The following is a 25,534-nucleotide window of genomic DNA, read 5'->3' as shown; positions in this document are numbered from 1 at the left end:
AAGTAATTTAATCCTACCACTTTATTCACTATTTTCTTGCATTTTACGAGTGCATTCCCACAAAACAAATCCTCATAACCTATCTTCATACTTACACCTACAATCAAAAGCAAACTCCTCATGATTCTCAACACCTCTTCCTGAACTGGATTATGTTATGGCATTGCTGTAGCTCTATGTTGAGTCTGTTCCACAGTTTTACCCCATAGATTGAGATACAAAAAGCTTTTCCTTGTGGTCTGAACACTCACCATCTTTAATCTTAATTTCCCTCTTTAGTTATAAACCCCCTCTCTTTCAAAGAACAATCTTTGAATATTTCCAACTTTATTTATGTAGAACCTTTAAAAACAAATGTTTACAAAGTGCTTTGGCAAACAAAGTGTGGTTCAGATGACAAAATAAGTATTTAAACAGCGAGGAGGAATTCTAACAATGCAAAACAAAATGCAATGCAAGAGGTTAAAAGGAATACATGTCAATTTAACAGAATTAAGTGGTGGGACAATAGACCAGTAAATCACTGTTGAGAGGTTTTTCAAGGGTAAATAGATAATATAAATAAATATATGAATACATAAATAAATTAATAAATAAATAAATAAATAAAAATTGATAAGTAAATAAAAGCATTAAAAGGAAAACAAAGGAGTTTTTTTCAGAATAAGAGGACGACAAATTGGGAACATTAAATAATAAATGAATAATAACAATAATAATAATAATAATAATAATAATAATAATAATAATAATAATTTAAACAGATACAATTTAAGACAATTAATTAAATTAATAATATTAAAACAGAAGTAAAAGCGGTTAGAAAGATATAAAGTCATATAAAAGGAAGTCTGTAAAAATGGGTTTCAAAAAGAAATTTAAAAGATGTCAATGACTCTGCGAGCCTTATCTCCTCAGGGAGGTCATTCCAAAGTCTGCTATATGCTCTCTTACAAAGGAAGTAAAGTGCGTAAGGAGAGAAAACCAATGAAGAACTTTCTCTGCATTTTTAAAATTGTTGAAAAAATGATTTCGACTGTCAACAGAGAACGCCGCAATTTCCTGAAATTTTGAAGGTAGCATCGCCACTCTCCTCGTCTCCACTGAACAACCAATCACGTTGCACTAACATTTCTGAGGCCCCGCCCCTAGCTCTTCCCCCTGCGCCATAAAGGGGCGTGGCCTGATCAATGAGGTAATCGGGGTAAACAGTAAAGATGGCGTCGTCTGTAGCCGGAGAGGGGCAACCAAGTCTAAATGGGATTATATGCGACCCTCAGACCAAAAATCTGACCGATCTGCCAACCGAGTTGCTCGAACACATCCTGTGCTTCCCTGTCCTCAAACACGTCGACATTTGTAACGTCTCCTGCTGCTGCAAGCGGCTTCACGACGTGTGCCATGGAAGGGGAAAGGTCTGGGGACACCAGTACAAACTCAGGTGCTATTATTTTCTTGTGGTATTTCTGAGTTTTGGCATCTTTGTTCTCTGTAACTAACATCAAGGTCACCATTTCTTCTAACTAGTCTCATGCATAGCCCCAAGTCGCTGTACGTCTACAAATATTAGGTCTGGTTCCGGGCTGTCAACCATTGACATCCTGCTGATGCACCAAATTCATCATCACGTCAGACCAGCTGCCAGCCCCTACTCTGCACACACATCTCAAGCTTTTGGATCTTAGCGTGCAAATCTCTCACAGGTTGCACACGATGCGTTATTTTACACAGAGCAGCCAGAACTGAGTCTGTGTGACCTTGAATGTTGCATGTAGCCTGGGATCTACAAGAGAGTGCAGCGCTTGCCAAAAGCTGAGCCCTCCTCCTGATTGGCTTGGCTATAATTGTCCTTACGTTGTTTCTCTGTGGAAAGTGAGAGTCTCGTCTGTAGCAGGATTATAAATTGTTGAAGTTGCTGTAAACACTACATGCAGAGACGGATCATGACTTTTTGGTCTTGGGTGGCTGAAGTATGTGTGCACACAAATGACTGAATAGCATCTAATAACCCTTTAATCTCCACTAATCACATGTACATTAGCTACTAACATTTAAGTGCCATGCAGATGTCATATTGCTGTATTTACTCCCTTTTTTTACTTTCTAAGGTAACACAGACAGAGAGGAAAGATATGGATGTACCACGTTTAACTCTCAGGACTCAAAAAGGGGATGTATATCCAAAGTGACAATTAAAGACAGACAAAAGGAAACAGGCTAGATTGCAATGCCAAAAGAAGCTACTCACAACCTGTTGCAAAAAAGGCATAAAAGCTATACTCACTGGCATTTGCTTCTGACTAGGCAATTAACAAATCATGGTGTGGGATTTCATGGTGACACCAGGGTCTGTTGATGCCCTCCCAAAGTATGGCTAACAATTAATACAAATATGTGAAAATCACAACATTTTTAAAGGAGAAGCTACATTTATTTATTTTTTAAAGCTGCTGTTGGTAGTCACAGACACTATCCCTCCCAACCAGATTTCTACTTAGCCCCCCAACACAGATTGGCATGTGCAGGCTAAGGCTAAGGTGATTCTTGAGCCTGGTGGGACAGCTCAGGGTGTTGTAACCCTTTTCTGTCCATGGTTATCTGTGGTGGCGGGAGGAGGAGGGAGGCAAAGGACTCAAGAGGTTACAGGATACTGTGGACCAAGGCACCAAAATAAATACATTAAAAAATAAGGAACAAGAGAAAGTAGAGAAATAAAGAAATAAAGAGGTACATAAACAAAGATAGAGTAAAGTAAAGTAGTGAAAAAGAGATGGCATGTGCAGTCATGATAGTGCCGGACTCATAACCAATCGGAGGACGTAGTAGGGGCCACCCCTTAACCAATCAGAACAGAGGATTGGAGATTAGCTCTGATTGGTCCGTCATAACGGGAACATGGGGAATAATAACATTGCTTGATACAAAGGCATTGGAAAACGCAGAGATTTCGCAATAGTCTCAAATTACTCCACTTACCGCTGAGTACCGATGGGCATTATGACCTTTTCTCTCAACCCAGCAGAAAAAAGTAACGTTTTTTACACCATTCCTACCAACAGCAGCTTTAAGTGCCATACAGATATCATATTGCTGTATGTACTCCCTTTTTTCACTTTCTAAGGTAACACAACAGAGAGGAAACATATGGATGTACCACATTTAACTCTCAGGACTCAAAAAGGGGATGTATATCCAAAGTGACAATTAAAGACAAATGAAAGGAAACAGGCTACATTGCAATGGCAAAAGAAGCTGCAAAAAAAAAAAAAAAACAACATGTTCACACAGCATTTCCTTCTAATAAGGCATTTCACAAATCATAGCTTAGGATTTCTTTGCGGTTCAAGGGGTGGCTGTTTCCCTCCCAATCCTTTGGATGTGCTCCACACTTCAGGTATATATATGTTGCTTCTTGCTGCTTAACTTTGTATGGAGGATACCCCAAAATATGACTGACAATTAATACCAAGTGTGTAGAAGTAGAAGCTGCATTTTTGTGTTTTAAGGCGCAATCTAGGACTTAGCAGCATTATAATGAAGGGCTGCAGAGATATCCTGATGGGGTTTTTTTCCCCAGACTCAAACAAATGTCAAACCATCTTCATTTTAAAAATGACATTTCTAGAGCAAAAAAATGAAGCATTAGAGATAATTTGCAATCATATTGCAGTGGCAATTGCTTTAATATCAATTACACTCTGTAATATGTTAATGAAATAATATTTTACTGCTTTATCAACAGATGGCCAAGACTGCAGAGGTATTACCGTCAGAACGAGGGCTGCGACTGGCTCAAAGAATACAAAACACGGCATAGAGTTGGAATACAAATAAGAAGGACGGTTGAATCAATCTCAAAGAGGTTCTTCACAGAAGTTGTAAGTGATCTATTTGTTAGCAAGAATGTGTTATTATTGTTGTTTTAAATTGAAGGGACAGAAAAACAATAGAAGTCAAGTCAAAATTGTATGAAGATGTACCTTTTGAGTTGAAAAACAGTTATTTGTCATCAAAGAATAGCTGACTTTGTGTGTGTATGTGTGTGTGTGTGTATGTGTGTGTGTGTGTGTGTGTGTGTGTGTGTGTACTGGCTGTGTGGGTGCATGTTTTGTGCAGTAAAATGTGAGCTTTAAATTTTCCACACTAACCCAGAGATCTGTAACCCAGCCTTGCGTTGGCCAGGTGCTGGGAGACAGCTTTGCAGAGATTGAGTCACTCGGGATGCCGGAGCACTTCTGTGAAGACGAGCTCCTCTTCATCCTCAACTCAGACAAAAGGTGAGAGCAACATTCCGCCCACAGTTACACCTACAGCACTCTCTCTCTCTCTCTCTCTCTCTCTCTCTCTCTCTCTCTCTCTCTCTCTCTCTCTCTCTCTCTCTCTCTCTCTCTCTCTCTCTCTCTCTCTCTCTCTCTCTGCTTTGTGAGCAGTGTATTAATTGGATTAGGTGTTAATCTGTGAGATTGCAGTGATTTATGAAAAGCTCATGTTGTGTTTCAAACCTCCAAACCTGATTGTCTTTTCTCTGCTTGTTTTAGGAAAAGCCTGACGCTGAAGTACTATGCAAAGAAAATCCTTTACTTCCTGAGACAGCAGAACATCCTGAAGAGTTTGAAGAGTTTTCTGGAACAGCCTTCAGAGCAGCAGTCTGCTTTAGCAGGTGAGACGTGAACACAGGCTGCATATGAGAACAACCAAATAACAGTGAGCCATGCTCGGTGAAGGCATCTGTGTACCTGTTTGAGCTGCAGTGATAGGTTAATGACTGGCTTACTTAAATTAAAGCACATTAAAAATATTTTGATTATCCATTACGGCTGCATGGTGGTGCAGTGGGTAGCGCTGTTGCCTCACAGCAAGAAGGTTACTGGTTCCAGTCCCCTGTCGGGCAGGTGCCTTTCTGTGTGGAGTTTGCATGTTCTCCCTGTGCATGCATTGGGTTCTCTCCAGGTGCTCCGTCTTCCTCCCACAGTCCAAAAAACCTGCTCACCAGGTTGATTGATCACTCTAAATTGTTAAACGTAGGTGTGACTGTGTGCGTGAATGGTTGTCTGTCTTTCCATGTTTCCCTTGTCATAGATTGGTGACCTGTCCCTGCCTTCCGCCCAAAGTCAGCTGGGATAGGCTCCAGCTCCCAGTGACCCCAAACAGGATAAGCGGTCAAGGCAATGGATGGATGGATTAACAATTAACAATTTCAGTCATTTTACAAAGAAAAATATATATTTTTTAAAGTCAGGATTTTCTGCTTTTTTGTTATTTCTCATAATAAATTAACACGCATTAGATTTGGAACATCTGACATTTTGAAAGAAGTGATTTTAAGATGTCAGTTCAGGCTCTGGAAAAGTGTGATGAGCACATCTCATTGAAAATAATCCTAATGATTGTAAAAAATATAATTAGGAAGAAATAGCTATTACAGCCCTACCATGTGTGCATATTTTATTGCCAAGTGTCTAGTAGTATATGATTTGTTGGAATAGAAGCGATGTAACTGCTTCTTGTGATGTAATGTTGATATTTGAATGGTATGTTGTTTTCTTCACATTATGAACTCCCTCTCTCGGTCTCATCCGCTCCTCCAGGTGCTGTACTGGTGGATCAGTATTGTAACCCACTAGCTGATATAACTCTGAGCAGCATATCAGCCCAGCTGGATGAGATCACAGAGAAAGTGAAGAAGATGCTGAGAATCAAGAACCCCTCTCACCCCAGCTTGCGCATCGCTCAAGGTTGGCTGTCAAAAGCAGAAACACTCCTGAGTATAAACTCCGGTGTCCTCTCGCGACAGAAGTTATTTTTACCTTATGTTCTGTTCCAAAGTTTTCTTTCCAAAATGCCTCAGTGCCATAAAATCAATAGCAGAGTGTTTTGTCTGAGAGGGAAATATTGCAAATGTGCAGTTTGACACGTTCTCCCAAGTTTTCTGTGGTTTAATTTCTTGTGTTTGACGCAGGTGACTGTTTGGTCGTAGGGGACTTTGAGCAACAGAGGCAACTGGTGTGTGCTCTCAACTCCGTCTTATACGAGCAGCTTCAGTACAAAGGCAACGAGTTCGACTACTACAACCCTCTCAACTCTTACATCCACCAGGTAGATCATCCAAGATTCTGGACGCGTTCTGTGTTTTTAAGTCACAAACACTTCAGTGTTTTCTTACTTTCAATTTGAGAACTGACCATGTTTTCCATTCAGGTGCTACTACGCCATACAGGCATTCCCATCAGCCTCTCTGTTCTCTACATGACGTTAGCTCAGAAGCTGGGGGTTCAGCTGGAACCTGTCAACTTCCCCAATCACTTCTTGTTGCGTTGGTGCCAAAAGCCAAGAGGGTAAGTTCAGTTACAGTTACATGTTAAAGTTACACATCCTCTGTTTGCATGTATTTTCTTTGCTGTGGCAGTTGTAGGCATCATCAGACCATGCCTATGAAAACAGTCCAATATGATTGATGTCTGTTAAATACAGATCAATCAATCAGATCAATGTCACTACCCTTCTGCAGGAGTGAGGACATCTATGACTTCGTCTACATCGATGCCTTTGGTAAAGGCAAACAGCTGACTGCCAAGGAGTGCGAGTACCTGATTGGCCACCAGGTGACAGCAGATTACTACAGTGCCATCAGCACCACAGAGGTGCTGCTGAGGATGGTGGGGAACCTGCTGAACATCGGCAAGAGAGGGTAAGAAAAACTCCACACCTGAGACTTAGGACTGAAAACAACAAGTAGTCCGGGTGTGGGGGATGTTGTTTGTTGAGTAAAAACTGAATAAATAAATAATTTGAATACATTATGTGTTTGCTCTAATTAAATGAGCACATGAATGCAGTTTTCTGTTTTAATTACCACATCTGAACTGTGCTGTTACTCCCAGGGAGGGTAATGAGAAATCCTACCAGCTGCTGAGAGACTCTCTGGACCTCTACCTCACTATCAACCCAGATAATGTGCAGTACCTGCTGCTGCAGGCTCGCCTCTATTTCCACCTGGGTATCTGGCCAGAAAAGGTCAGGAGACTCAGACAAAGAGGCTTTTTTATTTTACTGTAATGAGATTAAATGAATAAAGGATGAACTAGTATTAAACACAAAACCCTTGGAGTTCAACCTAAGCTTATTGTCTGTTGATGTTTGCACTCTTTCCAGGTGCTAGACATCCTGCAGCACATCCAGGCGTTGGACCCCTCTCAGCACGGAGCCGTGGGTTACCTGGTGCAGCACACCCTGGAGCACATCCAGCACAAGAAACATCCCGTCACACCTGAGGTGAAGAAGCGGAGTGCTCCAGAACACCTGGAGGTCCAGTATTCAGTGGGTCTCATCATGAAACACAAGAGGTGGGTCAGACTAGCATGCACCACAGTGGTCCTATTCTGTGTTAGTACACTGTCCCCAATACAATCGACTACTGTTTATCTTTTATGTTCTACCTCCTCCATCAGGTCAGGGTACAACTGCGTGATCTATGGCTGGGACCCAAAATGCACCATGAGCCAGGAGTGGATCACCACCATGAGGGTGCAACAGCTGTCCAATGGGGCCAACCAGCCTTTCTACAACGTCCTTGTCCAGGATGGCACCTGTCGCTATGCAGCACAGGGTTAGTCCAAACCGGTCCAAATACACAGGCACTGAGTTAAACTATAACAAGACATTATGATTCAAGGTCCTTCAAGGTGTGTGACGACAAAAGTGTGACAAACCATCATACATTGTAAATATGTAGAAGTTTGACCATTACATCCATCACAGGGAGCTGGAGCCTATCTCAGCTGAGTGAGAGGCGGGTACACCATGGACAGGTTGTCAGCCTATCACAGGCTTACATATCAGAGTGATCATTTCCATTGGACAAGAATTTATCATTGCACCCTCCAAGAACGATCCTTAAATCAGGTGAAAAATCCAGAAACAGAAAAATAACTAATCACTTGACAGAGTCTCAAATAATAATAATAATAATAATAATAATAATAATAATTTTATTTGTAGAGAACTTTTCAAAACCAGGTTACAAAGTGCTTTACATTGGCAGCAGAATAAAACAGGCAGATCATAAAAACACACAAGTCAAGATTAAGAAATAAAACATATTTTAAAAGACATACAATTCCCCTAAAAGAACCTTTATTCTAAAGGAATAAAATTGTTTTAAAATATATTTCTAAAGACGGTTAAAATAAAATAAAGTCAAATAAAATTCAGATAAAATCCGGGAAGGCTCTGCGATAAAAGTATGTTTTAAGAAGGGATTTAAAAGAGCTCACTGACTCAGCAGACCTGATCTCCTCGGGCAGATGGTTCCAGATTGTCGGACCCCTCACTGCAAACGCTCTGTCCCCTTTTGTTTTCATTTTAGTATTTGGAATGCACAGTAAACCTCTGCCCGAGGATCTCAATGTACGCATAGGATATTAAAAGGTCTGCTATGTAGCTCGGAGCAAGACCATGCAGAGCTTTAAAAGTAATCAGTAATATCTTAAAATCAATTCTAAAACATACAGCGAGCCAGTGCAAGGACGCTAAAACCGGAGAGATGTGGTCGAATTTTTTGGTTCTGGTTAAAACCCTGGCAAATGTCACAATAAGGTCCATGTGAAATTAAAAAAGCATGCATTTCTAAGGTATCCAGTCCAAAAATGCATGAAGAATCATCACTTTAAGGGTGCAAGCATCCTTTGTGCAGAGAGTCCAATCATTGCCGACATGTGTTCTACGTATTAATGTGGCTAAAATAAATATTTCTGTAATTTTATTAATAAAAATCTAATTATATTAAATCATAAAACATGCTAAAATGCTATTTACTAGAGACAAATAAGTGTTGAGCTATATCATGAGGAAACTGCACTACTTTATCTAACTGTAGGTGGGACAGTGGTACTTTGAAACTGGTGGTGCTCTTTTAGATTTGATGGATTATTGAAACATCACACTTCATTTATATTTTCTCCTGTAAGAGTCAGATTGACATTTCTCAGAATTGCATAATGCTGAGTAATGCTCCAGTAGTAGTGTTATACAGAGTCCATACATACTGAATATGCTGACTAAGGAGTATTGACTCTTCATTAATTAGTCAGTCAAACTGAGAGTCATTGCTACACATGAGGTGAAGCCTCAGGTGGACACTTCAGTGCTGCGTCGCCCTGTTTATGGACTCTAACAGAGATGTCTTTCCTTATAGGCTGACTCATACCTTGTATACCACTCTACTGCTCACTCTGCTGATTCTTGTTTTGCATTAAATCCCTTTCTCTTCCCCACAGTTTAAATTATTAATGCAGAATTGGCGATCCTTTACAATCCACCTCTTAACAGACTGTTTTCCATCTCTGTCCCTCAGAGAACCTGGAGCCACACTCAGCCCCCCTGGAGATCGGCCACCCGGAGGTGGGACGCTACTTCTCCGAGTTCACCGACACCCACTACGCTGCCAACGAGGAGCTGCAGACACGATACCCCGAGGACATGGATGAGACTCTGGGCACGGTGCGGGAGTTTTACCACAGACTCACACCTGGCTCTGTGAACCAGGACCAGGCTGCAGCCTCAGACCAAAACATCCACCAAGCCATGCCCATGTAGCAGAACAGCTGTGTCCAGCACTTGACTAACAAATCACCCACTGGTCACCCATTCTCAATTTACTATCCACTTAACTGTTGTTTGTTTCAAATACTTGAGATCAGGAGATGTGAAGCCGAAGGGGGTTTTGTACAAATCAGCAGGGACACCGTGTTGTCATGATGTCATTTAAAAATGTGGCTTTGCACCACAGCAGAGTTCCTGTGCAGGTATTTAGGGATTTGTTTTTATGTTTTTATTTCTTGAAAAGCTTGGAAACTTTGGACATTTTACTGCTGTTTAGATACACAACGCATAAAACCAAAATGTTCTTAGTGTGAAAACAAAGCTCAAACTATGGAGTGTTAAAGTAAGTTCACACTTTGAGGAAGTATACTTGATTTCAACAGTTAAGTGGACATGTAGGGTGAGGATGGGTGTCTAGGTGCTGTATATCTCCCTTTACCTAGGAATGATCCTTTACCCACAGAACCCCGCACACAGCACCAGTCTGATAACCTCCAGCATATAGTCCAACCCCTCTGAATTACAGTTACAGTGCCACAGAAGAGACTATGAGGAAGAACTTTGTAAATTTGACTTAACTCTCCATCTTTGAATCAGTTTCATGCACTTATGAAAGTTCAGCTTTCACATTTCTAGATAATCTGTTTTTTTTCTCTGTATATTTACAAGTGAAACATGTAGGATGTCAAGCTCATGGAAACACAAAAAAAGAAGAACACCACTGACTTGAAGTGACTCTGAGCTTTGAGGAAATCACAAAAAATAAAGCAGTTCAAGTTTTTTTTTTAGCTTCTCTCTGACTTTGACAGGGTTCCCATGCTTCCTGGAAAACCTGGAAAACAGTTGACCAGTTTTCCAGCACTGGAAAACACCTGGAAAATGGGAGAAAAAGTAAAATGTCCTGGAAAATTATTCCAACATGACTGCGTGCGACCTGACAAGGTTAAAAAAAAACACATCCTCATTCAACATTTGTGGCCATTTTTGTCATTTAGTTCTATTTAGGTCAATTAATGCAGTCATCCTCTGATTATTATTTATTTATTTATTTATTTATTTATTTATTTATTTTAGTAAGGCAGCTTCCAGATTCCTTTGCAGGCTCTTTTGTTTTTTACTTAGCTAATTTTATATTTTTTGAGCAAAGAGAAAGCTGAGATGAGAGTTGGTCATCATTGTTACTTGGTTGCACTAATAAGGTGCTGTACACCTGCGGTTGCATTATTCTATAATCAATTAGCTATCATTTTTAAGCATATAAGAGATGATTTCATGGATAGCCATAAACTTTCAATGTAGACTTCCACTGAGAGGAACATATTAGACTAGGAACTAAATTAGGAACTAAATTTAGACTGTCATACCAGCTTGATCATCACTGAAAATGTCCTTGAAATGTCCTTGAAAATGATCTCTGAAAAAGAGTGGGAACCCTGTTACAGTTGTGCGCATAATTTTACATACCCTGGCAGAATTTATGATTTCTTGGGTAGTTTCTGTTGTCATGATTTAAAAAGAGTAAACACAGTTGTCTGACAATAAATGGCTTCACCCAACCACTAACCATGAGTGAAAAATTAGGTTTTCTCTTATTATTCATATTCTCTGAAAAAATTGCCCAAAAAAATCACAAATTCTGCCAGGGTATGTAAACTTATGAGCACAACTGTATGAGCACAACGATTCTTTCATTGTTGTCTGCACAAAAGAAACCCGGATTCAAAGCAGGAATCTGACGAGCCATCGTGAAAGAGCAGGTAATTTATTCACAGGCTGTGTGGATTTAGGACCTTGAGGATGCCAGATGTATCCAAGGACGCCAGCAGGATACAGTTGCGTAGACCTGCCGATAGCAGCGCGTTAAAGGAGCAGCGGCGCAGAAAAGTTGAGCCAGTCGAACCAGATTGTGCGTCCTGACGCACCAGCAGAGAAGCAGCAGCAACGATGGGAGCTTCACAGTCACGCGCTGAAAACCAGTACAAAGACTTGTCGGAGAGAACTGGATGTAAGTAAGAAAAATCATGTGAACTTTCATTATCAGGAACTTCTTTTCTTACTGCTGACTGTGCGTCCGGCGCGCGGTTTGTGTTTGACGCTTGTAGAAGCACGTGCAGTGGTGGTGGTGACAAGTTCTAATGAAATCAACTCTCATCACAGAACCCGAAACTTTCTGTTATTTAATCAAGTGACGCAACGTGTTGACGTCAAATTACAGTTGTGGTCGCATGGAGAATATTACGCATAACATCATCCATGACGCATAACAGTAATAATTCAGCTGTTTCTCATAACAGCACTGAAAGATCACTGTTAGTTAACTTAACAGATCAAGAAGAAGTTTCAATAAGTAAAATAAAATAAAATAAGTAAAAATAAAAATAGATAAATAAAGCTAGAATACAATTTAGATATATACAATGTTACAATGGAATTTAGATTAAATAGCAGTAATTACAGGCAGTATTAAAAATGTTTCAGTAGTGACAGGTTGACATGGTGTGATTATGGTTGGTAATGATGACAAATTAAGCAATAAGTAAAAAATAAATATGGGTATGTAATATGACCATGAGTTGTAGTTACAATAATAATGTAATATAAAGTAATAAATATGGCAAAGATAATTATAATACAGTATATTATGCATTGTGACGCCAGCAGCAGTCAAGAGAGTCAGTTCGCAATCTGTGTCCCTGCCTTCATCTCCATTGATACTTCCTCACTTTGCAGACCGTTTTATTGCTGAATTCATACCTCTGCTAAGGGTTGGTCCACCTAACACACCTTATTTGTTGTCATAAAAAAAAAACCTCTCCTCTCTCTTCTCCTTCTTACATGTGGATTGAACAGTTTGCTAAAGAAATGAAACAAAAAAAGCAGACACAAACTGCAGAAGTGTGTAGTGTGTCTATTTTTAGGAAGTGCAGCAGGATCCGGGTGTGAAACCGTTGAATGCAGAAACATGTAGAAATCAGACTTGCACCCCAGACTGAGGCTGATTTTATTGATTCTGTATTGGTGAGACTTTGGACTGCTTTACCACCTTTGTTTCTCCAAGGTGGGGCTTTGACCTTATTTATCTCTTGGCTCGGTTTCAGCCTTTTATGAACATGTGTATTCTGGATACTGTAATGAAATGTCTGATTGAACTAACATGCTTTTACATGTTGACAAAGCACACGTTCTGTTGCTGTTACAAGTACAATGCATCCTGTTTTGCTGTATGCACACTACTAATTAGGATTTACAGCAGGAAGCTGACAAGAAATCAGAAGAGAGTATGTCATTTCTTCACAGGCTGTGTAGGACTTTTAGGGTGCCTATGTATCCAAGGATGCCAGCAGGTACCTCAATCTTACTGTTAATAATATCCAAGTTATTGTAAGCAAGTAAGTAAGTAAGTAAACTGAATTTAGTATAGCACCTTTCTCAGAGCATGGTCACAAAGTGCTTCACAGAGTTTCAATATCGACCATACAAATACAATTTGCAATAAATAAGAAGATAATGCATCAGACAAAATAACAACAAATTACATAAGATGGTCAAAAGCCATGACAAACAAATGTGTCTTAAGGTGCTTTTTAAAAGTCTCAGTGGAATCAGCACAGCGCACATGGGGCGGAAGATTTGTTCCAAAGAGTTGGAGCCACATGCTCAAAGACACGCTCACCTTCGGTTTTTAGCCTCACACGAGGCACAGCAAGCAGACCCTGGTCTGAGGATCTGAGGGGTCTACTGGGGATGTAAGGGTGGAGCAGGTCAGAGATATATGAAGGTGCTTGATGATGGATTGCTTTATATGTTAATATGAGGATCTTAAACAGTATTCTGAATTTGATTGGCAGCCAATGTAAGGAGAATAGCATGGGGGTGATGTGGGATGCTGTACTGGACCTGGTTAACAGTCTTGCAGCAGCGTTTTGAATTAATTGTAGTCGGTGGAGAGAGGATTTATTGAGGCTGTTGAAGAGAGAATTGCAATAGTTGAGCCGTGAGGAAATGAAAGCATGAACCAGCATCTCTAACTCTGTGTGTGAGAGCAGGGATTTAATTTTAGGGAGGTTTTCTTGTAGTATGTTACATTCAAGATTCAAGAAACCTTTATTGCCAAGTGGGCTCACACACAAGGAATTTGACTTGGTGATTGGAACACCAACAAGACAGTATGGGACAATAAATATAGAAACCTAAATATAAAAATTCTTAGTTAAAGTATCTGTGAGATCCTATAGTACTCACAACCTCCCACTCCACCAAGAGACTTGTTTCTGCATCACGCTTTCTCTGAATATTCTTCCCCCCCACGCTCAGCAGCTACAGTTGCTTCTGCAAACATCCACTTGGCAGCCTCTGAGAAACAGAAACACAATTCAAAACAAACATGAGTGTTGGTGGAAACACTTGAAAATGTCAGATCCGTCTGATATGGCAGGACAAAGCAGGACTTGATTATGATGTCCCAACCTTTCAGTGTGTGGTCACTAGTCCACACTGCGAGTTAATGATTCAGGGAAGCCTCCTTAAGTGACATTAAAGGAGACAATGCTGCTGCTGCTGCACAGGGTGTTTGCCTTGCCATTACACTGAGAGTGGAGCTGCCACTGAACAGATTATGAAATGCTATGTTTGTTGTTGTTTTTCTGTTTATTAGCATTTAATTATAAGCTGGACACCCATGATAAACAACTGAAAGAGTTGTTGGTGGGTGTGGACTAATTACAGGTGCATTACTGACATACTTTAATGCTGTTGTGCTTGTTGATGTTGTGCTCCTCTTTTCAGTTTCTACAGATCAGATTAAAAACCTTCACAAAAGGTTCCAGCTCCTGAGTGGAAATGAAGAAACTATCAGGTAAAATGTGCACAAGGTCAGCTTTATATGCATTTTAATGGAAATCATTCAGCCTTCCTTCACTGTGATCACTTAAGATGAAAATACTATCTGCCTGCATGGTGGTTGGAGTGATGAACTGTGGGTAATTTGTGGTATCCCTGGCACAGACACAAACAAGCAGCATATGGTGACACATAGGCTGAGCTAGTGCAAAAGCAGACACTCAAGGCAAATACAATATGTCCACTCATAATGGGCGCAGAGCACAGACGTACTGTACACACATTAATATGACAGAATACACACACTGAGCTGTCAGAGCATGCTGCTGGTGATATACGAGCAGTTCCTTCTCTTTAAAAACAAACAGGGAACAATCGTTGAACACAGCAGGTGTTTCTTTTGACAGAGTAACTGTTCATGTTATACTTCCCATGAATAAAACCTACTGTTTCTAAAGCTCTGTGGTTCTGTGTTTGTGTTTAATGATTACTTTGTCTCTTTTCACTGCAGCAGAGAAAACCTGGACAGTTTACCAAGCTTCGTCAACAATCCAATCAAAAAGCAGATTGTTGAAGCCTTCTTTGATAAAAGGTGGGTACAGTTCTTTTCACCACACTGTGGCCTATTTTATTAAATAATGTTCCCTCTATTGTTATAGTATTGCAAAACCCTTTCAAAATAAACCCTCATTTTCTGACAGTAATACTGTTATTTTGTCATACAGTATACTATTTTGACACCCTTTCAAAATAAACCCTCAATTCCCAACAGTAATACTGTTGTTTTTTCCAACTGATCCTTTCAAAAGGAAACCCTCATTTCCCAACAGTAATACTGTTATATTGTACAGCAGTATACTATGTTGACACCCTTTCAAAATAAACCCTCAATTTCTGACAGTAATACTGTCATTTTATCCAAAAGTATACTACTATGATGCCCTTTCAGAATAAAACCCTAATTTCCCAATAGTAATACTGTTATTTTGTCCATCAGTATAATATTTTGAAACTCTTTCAAAATAAAACCCTCATTTCCAAAACAGTAATACTTTTATTTTTTCCAAAAGTACCCAATTGTGAAACCCTTTCAAAATAAAACCCCAATTTCTCAAGAGTATAACTGTTATTTTGTCCAACAGTATACTATGTTGACACCCTTTCAAAATAAACCCTCATTTCTGACAGTAATACTGTTATATTGTCCAACAGTATACTATGTTGACACCCTTTCAAAATAAACCCTCATTTCTGACAGTAATACTGTTATTTTTTCAAGAAGTATACTACTATGATGCCCTTTCAAAATAAAACCCTAATTTCCCAATAGTAATACTGTTATTTTGTCCAAAAGTATACTATGTTGACACCCTTTCAAAATGAAACCCTGATTTTCTGACAGTAATACTGTTATTTTTTCCAGAAGTATACTACTATGATGCCCTTTCAAAATAAAACTCTAATTTCCCAATAGTAATACTGTTATTTTGTCTAACAGTATAATATTTTGAAACTCTTTCAAAATAAAACCTAATTTCCCAACAGTAATACTGTTATATTGTCCACCAGTATACTATTTTGAAACCCTTTCAAAATAAACTCCTCGTTTCCCAACAGTTATAACTTATCAAAGGTCAGTTTATTTAAGCACTGACATTTCTCAACCTTGTATAATAAATATTAATGTTAAAAAGAAGATATCACCCTTTATCTCCTGTTGATATGATGGAGCTGTATTCCTGACCACAGTTTTCCCGGTAGACAGAAAGCTAAACACACTGAGTAAAGCTAGCAATCTCCTGGATCTACGTTAACATAATAAACACACACACACACACACACACACACACACACACACACACACACACACACACACACACACACACACACACACACAGGCACTCTTTCTTTAAAGGAGTGAAGCACCTGGATCTCCTGAGAGTGACGAAGTGTAGTGGATTAAGGAATACTGTACAGTGAGCAGGTTGCCTTGCAGCAGGGCCATACTCATCTTCCTCCTTTATAATAACCAGATTAATACTTTATCAAGTTTATTACAAGAAGAAATATTGTTATATTCACACTGCTGAAAATATTCTGTTCCAATGTGATCTGTGTGCAAAGTGATGGTTCGCCGCTTTATTATTCTTTAACTGCTTGTAGCCTCCTTTTATTGCTTCCTTCCTTCAATTACAGTCTTTCTTCCTTGGTCCCTGTAGTCTCAGTCTTCATAGTTGGGTTCTCGTGTTCCCTTGGTTCTTTTTGGGTTCTTTTTGTGTTGGGTTCTTGTGATGATTTACAAATCATTGTTTGGGCTCTCTTTGTGTCTTGATGTTTGAGTTCAATGAGCTCTTTGTTCTTCTGTGTGCTCTTCTGTCTGGCAAAGCACTTTGTGAAAACTTGTTTTTAAAGGTGCAATACAAATAAAAGTTATTATTATTATATAATTCATCTTATCATAACTGTCGCCTTCTCCTGACGAGCAAACCTAAATGCTGTTACTCACATTAAACTAAACATTCCCACTAATGATGAAGAGAAAAAAGTCAGACTGAGACGTTTTATTTTCTTTTTGTCAGTCCTTGTAAACATACTGTGCTCTGTGTATGTTTACATCATGGGCCATCTTCAATTATGTAGTAGCTTTGTGTCTATAACATCTTCTGCTTCTCTTCTGCTTTTTTTTTGGTTTTCCAATCAAGAATGTATCAAATTGACTTCTTTCTGCACATAGATATGACTGAACTTAGTCTGACTGAGTCTGTGCTTGAGCAGCATCTTTAAAATTATTCTCGGTCCCAGCAGTGGCGTGGAAAAAGAAGACCATTGCCATGAAATGTTGCTAAGTAATGACCAGTCAGGATCAAGCACTAAACACAATCATGTTATAACTTTTTTTAAGGAGAGGTGTTCCAGTGTTGTGTTTGCAATGCTATTGTCTCACAGCTCAAATGTTCTCGGTTTAATCTCACAGCTGGCTCAAACTTGTGTTTGTGGAGTTCAGGTTGATTGGTGACTCTAATTTGCTTTAAACGCCTCATTTCATCAAACATCTCATGTACAATACTTTTCCTCTGTTTGTTCAATAACATGAAAACAATCCCATTGTATCATGGCCTGTAGGAAATAAATCTGTTGGCTATAGATGGGTTATAATGATGGGTTATATAAGACACATTGAATGGGCACAGTTCTCTTATTTTGGAAAGATTAGCTTAACCGAGCAAACCACAAGCGGGACTGTAGACAAACAAGCTTTTTGTGCATCCATGTGACTTCAGCTCAACAAGTCATGTGCACAATGTGACGCTTAAGGGAACAAATGCAAGATCATTTAAAAAAAAAAAATGAAATGCTGATTTGGACTTGGTAGGTGAGATTACACTTGTAGAAATGAATGTTTCAGAAGCTTTTAAATGGAAAAGTCTTACATGACATAATCCTTAAACCTGCAGAGAGCAAGTCTGAAAAGATATTGAAAACATTGAAGAAATATTCTTCCATGTTAATCTTCAAAGAGTGAATTTAATTGCAGAAAGCTTAAACGTTGATCTCTTCTGTCTGTGATCCAGGAACCAGCATCAGGATGAGGTGGGCTACTCCGAGGAGATCGGCTTCGAGCAGTTCCTCATGGTCTTGTCCCACTTCCGCCCTCCAACCTTGAAGCTGACAGACGAGGAGAAGGCAGCTTTGAGGAAGGAGAAGCTCCGCTGTGAGATGCTAAACTTACATTTTAATGACTGTGTTAGATACAAGAGAACCTGAAGTTCTTGTTGGTTGAGATTGTCATGTGCAGAGCTCCAGCTGTGAGTGTTGGACCAAACATTTCAGTCTCCTTTTGTGTGTGTCCCAGTCACAAAATACCAGAAGGACACTCTTCTGTCCAGTGTAGGTAACAAATTGGTGGTGTGAGTATCTTGTTTCAACCCGCACCTCCATGCCGCAGAGAGCGTGATGATGCATAGCTGCACATGTGAGCGCTGGAGTCCTCGCCGCGTGTCACTTTGGGGAGATTTGTAGGCACACAAGGCCAGAGCAGGATCAATGTTTGACCATCAATCTGAGACCTCAACACTCAAAGGGGTCACTGTAATATTACATCACAGTGAGTCGTATAATTTGTGTTTGTTTGTTGCACCTCCTTCCCCTGAACCTGTCTAGCATGATGTGTGGCTTCCTCCATTTCCTAGAATAACTCCAGAGGAAGAGTGTGCAGCTGGGGATCATCTGTTAGCAGAGCTGACTGGAACTTGTTAAAGAAAACAAACACAATATCATCACAAACTGATCAATAACTGAAACTTTAGAAGACCTTGAAACAGATCTGGATTACATTTTTATCAGGAGATCTCGCTGTATAGAGAAATCACATCTGAGCCCCCTTTAAGACTTTGATTTAAGCTGCTGAACGGATATGTTTCACATTTCTCAACAAATTGGTTGTGATTCAAGTTGAAACAACTTTTCTTATACAGCACAAGGCTGTTGTTTCTGTTGCTCTAAGGTATAATCTGCGTATGTCCTCGGCTCCCCTATAAAAGGCTGTAGACGCTATCCAAACAAGTTATGTCACATCGCTTCAGGTTCCTCCTTTCTCATGCAGGGCGCCATAATTTAACCTGTGCAGTGTGTTTGAGCACTGAACTGTAATTTATGGATGAAGGAAGGGCACAAGCTATAATGAAATTTGCAGCTGGGACATTTCTAAGTGTATTCAGAAGGAAATGGAGACCAGTGCTAATTGGTTCCTTCAAGCAGGTAAATCCAGCAATGCATCATGGCTACTACTAGCAGATTAAATTGTAAACACATGAATGTGTCGTTATCGTGATATCCTAAGCTGAACTGGAGTCTGGACTTTTAAGCAAGCGTCAAGTTTTGGTGTTGGAAACTGAAGCCAATGCATAAGTGCACAAAAACACTGCAGTTCCTTGAGTGTCCACTTTAGGCTGACTTCAGAAGCCTCAACAGTCCCATTAACACCCATGTTAAATCGGCTATTTCAAAAGTTATATTTTTTTGCACCTTTATTGAAAGAGTAGATTAGGATAGGAACCGGAAGAGAGTGCGGGGGAATGACATGTGGGAAAGGGGCCACATGCTGGGATCAAACCCGGGCCACCCGATTTACGGGTGCACAATTTAACCATTAGGGCTAAATCTGCGCCCAAATGGACCATGGTTACAGTCCGGTTCAAAAAACATCTCCAGTTTGAGGGCTCGTTTTTCTACTCACACAATTTGTACAATGTTACATTTTTTTGTTTAACTCTTTTTTTTAATTATTATATTACAGCCAAGGGTCATGCATAGCTGGCTGACAAGTACACATGTTGAAGCTGTTAGCCAGGAGGCTAAAAACCTGCCACAACTCCACCTCTTTGCCAAATTATCAGTTGACTAAAAGTAAGATTAAGTCAGCATTTCCAGTATGGTGGCCACCTTTGTTGTGCTTCAAGAAGCCTCTCCAGAAACTAATGGCGTGGTGGTGGCGCAGTGGGTCGAGTCGGTCGTCTATCAATCGGAAACTTGGCGGTTCGATCCGAGCTCCGGCAGTCACATGCCGAAGAGTCCTCGAGCAAGACACTGGACCCCAAATTGCTCCCGCTGTTGTTCAGTGGTGTATGAATCTGTACGAATGAGATTAGCTAATATAATAATGATGGTCCCAACTATATAGCTGCCTCGACCATCAGTGAGTGAATGGGTGAATGTGACAAGTAGTGTAAGAGAACTTTGAGTGGTCAGAAAGACGAGAAAAACGCTATTTATAACCATTTAATGGGTGACATCACTGAGATTACGTTATGTTTTATATAGTCTATGCTTGGAAGGGGGTCTCCTCTGCTGTGTTTGTGTCTGACATTGTTTCTGGTTGTAATATTGACAATGTAGATAACAACAAATGAGAACTTTACTGTTGCTTTGACAGTTTGATCCTCATGGACTGTCCCATCACGTTAATCAGATGATGGGAAGATGGAATGGAATAAAAAAAATCTGGGATTTTTTTGGCTGGAAATTTAAAATTTAAGGCCTAAAGATCTGAAATAATCCAACATTTTACTGAAGAATACAGATCAGACTCTTCGGCCCACTGGAATACAACACCCCACCAGCAACTAGCTACAACTGTTAAATACTACTAACAACAATTGGACGCCCCAATAATGAAAATACAACAGATTTAATACCTTTACTTTGATCTGTAAAGTACATTTTGCATCTATTGCTTCTAAATTTTGACTGTAGTACATTTTTAATTGACCTGAATTTACTTGCCTCCTCTGCCGGAACATGTTTAATCTGTATTTTATATTTCTTACTTCTGTGTTATTTTAAACCGTTCAAGAAAAACAGTGTCAGGGGAAACAAGACTTATCAGGGCTTCACTCTCACAGCTTCCTTGCAGAATAAATGGAGCTGTGGGTTTAGATAATAGGAGCACAAAGCAGTGTGCTCCCCGGGCGCTGAACAAATGAGGGAAGTCATTTTCATGTTCTATAATCCTGGGAATTCTTTTAAATGAAGTGAAATCTTTTATTGTGGGAAGGAAGACGTTCAGGCTGGCAGCACAAAGACAATATTAAAACACTGAGGCACAAAAATATACAACATAGAGGCTCTGATGAGAGAGATGCTACAAACAGTGTCAGTGTCTGCATCATGGAAAATCTTTGCAGCAGTTGCATCAGCAGCACGGTTTAAATGTCGTTGGACATCGCCTTAGGAAGCAAACTGGCATTTATTCATTCTTGTAGCCACAGGACAGTCAGATTTAAAGTACTGTCACGGATCTAAATCTTGTAAATGTCACTGCTAATGAAAGAAATGGCATTTTGGAGGTGTTTCTGTCACAGCCTGGAGGGAAAATGCTCAGTTACTCAACTCTTCTATCTCTGCATCTCTGCAAACATTCCCCTAATCACAACTTCCTCCACTCTGTCAGAAACATCCGGCCGTCTTTGACTCGATGATGAATGCTCCAAAGAAATCAGACCGACCACTAAAGCTTCCTGTGCTCTCTCTCTCCTCTCTCTTTCAGTCCTGTTCAACATGCATGACACGGACAATGACGGCACCATCGACCTGGCAGAATACAGGAAGGTAAGAGAACTGAAAGACTTAAGATATGGGATTGTGTGTATTTTCTTTACTTTAATATAAAGTAATTTACACATAGAAAAGCTTGAAAGTGGGAAGCACTGGAGGGGAATACTTTAACTTGTTAATCTGAAATTACACAGGATTTAAACTGTATTTAAATATATATTATTTATGAATCTGTACAACAAAGATGAGAGAAAGACACTCCCAAAAGGTCTCAAGATCACCACAGCATCTTATGATCTTCTTCAGCATGCAACTCTAAGTCAGTAATTATTAATCTTATGCATGATGCACATACAGTACATATTCATTTCCACAACAGCCAGACTGTCCATTTATTCTGTCCACACAAATTGGACCTTATTACAAACAGAGGCTGGTAAATACTCTTTGTACTCAGTGTAAATATACGGGCATATTTACTGCTGAGCTTGCAGTATTCTGGCACTGTTCTGACAAGTACCTTCAGACTCCACATGTCATCAAAATGATGAGGTTTAAGTCGTCCCACCCAAACAGGTGCAGGGTGCTATTTTGCAGTGTGAATCACACCGTCAGTAAACACACACAGAAGAGATATAATCAGCCTAAATGAGTGTGGGTGGATCCTGAAGGTGCAATTAGCGAGCAATTAAAATACAATAATAAGCAGACAGGCTGTTTTTGCTGTTATTCAAATATATAATTACATTAAGCATGTAAGCTATGAAATTAAACACTGTGTTGGATGGTTTTACTCAGCTTGCCTGAGTTTGAAGCACTAACTGTGATTCATAAGATGAATACTGTTTTAGGATATCCATCTATTATCCTTGTACTGCTTACCTTGCTTAGGGTTGAAGCATGTCAGGTAACATATAAAGACACATTCACAACTACAGGCAACTCAGAGTCACCAATTAACCTAGTGACCAGGTGTACCCGGAGGGGAGAAACGCATGCACAGGGAGAACATGCAAGCTCTACACTGCCAACTGTAGATGGAGGATGGTTTTAAGTCATCCTAATTAAAACAGAATCTTGTTTCTTTCATTTCAAGTATTTGTTCGGCTGGCTTGACTGAAAAGTTATTCCTACAGCGGTTCAGTTTAGTTGTAGATTACACTACCAGTGAAAAGTTTGGACACACCTTCTCATTCAATGTTTTTTATTTATTTTAATGATTTTCAACATTGTAGATTAATACTGAAGACATCCAAACTAAGAAATTATCAGGTTTTGCCATAATCTGGATTACAACAGTAGTCAAATAGGGCTATCCATTGTGTACTAACCATTCCTCTGAACAACACAAGTGATGGTCTCAAACACATTAAGAAGGCAAGTCATTCTACAAATGAACTCTTGACAAGGCTCATGTTAATTAGAAACCATTCCAGGAAACCACTTCATGAAGCAGACTGAGAGAATACCAAGAGTGTGCAAAGCTGTCATGAAGGAAAAAGGGGGCTACTTTACAGAATCTAAAAAATATAAAACATATTCTGGTTTGTTTAACACTTTTTTGTGAATTAAATAATTCCATATATGTTCTTTCATAGTTTTGATGTCTTCAGTATTAATCTACAGTGTTTCAAATAATTAAAATAAATACAAACCCTTGAATGAGAAGGTGTTTCCAAACTTTTGACTGGTAGTGTAGATGGAAGAGGGGAAGTAGGGATGATAGAAACCATTAGTGGAACAAAGCTTAAATCACACTCTAAAAATAGTGCTGCACAAGAATATCAGCACATCAGAGCTCACGGTCGCCACGACCCTTTGTTGTTTGTCTGCCCCCCACTCTCTACTTCCTGCACTTCCTATCTCTCTATAGCCATCCTATCCAATCAATGCAAAAAAATACCCAAAAAGTAACTTAAAAAAAAGATAATAATATCAGCAGACAAAGGCTTTAGAATAAAAATGATTGAACACTGATGTCAAACAGGCCTGTATGAATACATAAATCAGGCTCTTTCTGCACAAGTGGTTGACTATTCAAATGTTCTTTTTATGCAGCTTTCTCACTTACCAGGCTGTGATAGAATTACTTGATTCTGATCGGTCAAAACTCCAGAACTTTTTTTTTTTGAAGTTGTGTTTTTTGGGGGCACTTTTTGCCTTTGTTGGGTAGAAAAGCTGGAGAGAGACAGGACATGTGGGGAGTAGAGAGTGGGGGAAGACATGCAGTGAATGATGGAGGCCAGGAGTCAAACCTGCGACTGTTGGGACAAGGACAACTGCCTCTGTATATGGGGGGTGCGCTTAGACCGCTAGGCCAACAGCACCCCACTCCATAAAATTCTATTGAATCTCAACAGCAGAAGCAAAGCCAGAGACCACCTCATCTCACAAGTCATAATCTGCACAGAGGTTCATATCTTCACGTCACGGTCGTGCTCTTGCTGTGTTATCCATTACATGCTATACAGAGCATGGTGGTATCAAGCTTTTAGGCATGTTACACAATGATAGCACAGATTTATCTATTGTGTTGCATGCAATCGTAGCTTCAGTTTTCTTGTTAAGCCATGTGTGTGTGTACATTTTGAATAACACTATTTTATTCCTGCAGCTGCCTCTGCCTTTGGGCCATCACTTTAAATATCTGCATATTTGGTATCTGCAAAAATCCCACATTGTGCCTCCTTATTTAAAAGATAGACTTTACTTTTTCACCATGATTAATCAGAACTTATGGAGTAGTTAAACATGTGCATGCTACTCTTGCAGTAGATCATTGCATTACATCATCTAGCAATTATTACTATGGTTTAATTATTCTTACCCTTTGCAATTAACCTCCTGTGGCTGACGATTGATGCCATTCAAACCCAGTTGAGGGCTCACAAACTAGCAATTCTGTTCTCTTCCAAGGTAGTAGAAGAGCTGCTGTCTAGTTGCGGCACCATGGGGCTGGACTCTGCCAAGGCGATAGCAGATGCTGCCATGTTGGAAGTGGCAAGCACAAATGTTCCCCACATGGTAAAAGATCCTACCAGAATTCAACTGTTACAATAAGTTCACACATTTCTGCAGCAGAGTGACGGATTCATGTGTATTCATCATTTCAGGCTCCAGATGAGTTCTATGAAGGGATTACGTTTGAGCATTTTGAACAGGTTTGGACTTTTACAACTTTATGGCCCGACAGATCAAAAAATCAGACGCCTTCCTTTCTTTCTTTGCCGATCATGCTTCATTATGTTTTGTTCTTCTCCCACAGATTTTGAAAGGACTGGAGATGGAGTCCAGGATGCACATTCGCTTTCTGGATGTGGACACCATAGCAATGCGCTGTGGGAAGTCAACCTCTTGATGGGTTCTTGTAGAGAAATGTTTATGTTGCTGCTGTTTTTAGCAGAAACTCTCCAGTCCTTAAATGGAACCATACCAAACACTTTGATATGCACTAATGTATTTTTGGACGAAGGAAAAATAATTATAATTCCAAAACAATAACATTTTTTATAGTAACTCAAATAGTTTGGGCATGATGATGCTTAAAGAAGGAACAAGTGTCCCATATTTCAGGATATTAATGTCCTGTCTTCTACTTACACTTACTACCTCCCTGTGTTCTCCTGGCTTTCTACTAAACTTTGTGTCACTGTCCTGGACTGTGAAGGGTTCTTTGTTCCTCAGTCAGAAGCTTCAGATGCAGTCAGTCATGCCAAGTGGCAGCTCTGGCATCCACGGGTCATCTGTTATGGCCGACATCCAGAGCGTGAGACTGTGGGCACATACCATTCCTCTGCAGCTCCAGAAGAGTTGCAGGTTTCATATATGTGTTCCCATGAGACTTTGTGGAACTAACCACTGTTCTTTAAACATAAATATGCGCTATTTTTAGACTACTGGTGGATGAATTAACACTTTCCTTTCTCTTAGATTAATCATAGCAGACTTTGCACTGAATTATATAAATCAATACAATAAATGTAAGATGTGATAAAAAAAGTGTCTGTATTTTGTGTTCTTGATAGATTCTTATATTTGAGTA

The 25,534-nt window shown here is 39.7% G+C and overlaps 2 protein-coding genes across 2 annotated transcripts; both read left to right on the top strand.

The window, feature by feature from the left end:
• The first annotated feature begins 1,180 nt into the window (after positions 1-1,180).
• fbxo21 (F-box protein 21) lies at positions 1,181-10,381 on the top strand. The gene is made up of 12 exons (XM_034691934.1): positions 1,181-1,441; positions 3,743-3,878; positions 4,168-4,277; positions 4,539-4,660; positions 5,589-5,735; positions 5,960-6,096; positions 6,199-6,335; positions 6,509-6,688; positions 6,882-7,014; positions 7,153-7,343; positions 7,449-7,606; positions 9,353-10,381. The coding sequence occupies exons 1-12, from the start codon at positions 1,218-1,220 to the stop codon at positions 9,592-9,594; spliced, it is 1,917 nt and encodes a 638-aa protein (XP_034547825.1). The 5' UTR covers positions 1,181-1,217; the 3' UTR covers positions 9,595-10,381.
• Positions 10,382-11,462: 1,081 nt separating this feature from the next.
• Positions 11,463-25,491, top strand: tesca (tescalcin a). Its single transcript, XM_034692063.1, has 8 exons — positions 11,463-11,605; positions 14,386-14,455; positions 14,951-15,031; positions 18,012-18,151; positions 21,485-21,546; positions 24,409-24,516; positions 24,606-24,653; positions 24,758-25,491. Exons 1-8 carry the CDS (start codon positions 11,545-11,547, stop codon positions 24,848-24,850), a joined length of 663 nt encoding a protein of 220 aa, XP_034547954.1. The 5' UTR covers positions 11,463-11,544; the 3' UTR covers positions 24,851-25,491.
• The last annotated feature ends 43 nt before the right edge of the window (positions 25,492-25,534 follow it).

This window comes from Notolabrus celidotus, chromosome 9 (genome assembly GCF_009762535.1).
Source record: "Notolabrus celidotus isolate fNotCel1 chromosome 9, fNotCel1.pri, whole genome shotgun sequence".
Lineage (NCBI taxonomy): Eukaryota > Metazoa > Chordata > Actinopteri > Labriformes > Labridae > Notolabrus > Notolabrus celidotus.
This window is presented reverse-complemented; position numbering and strand designations above follow the sequence as displayed.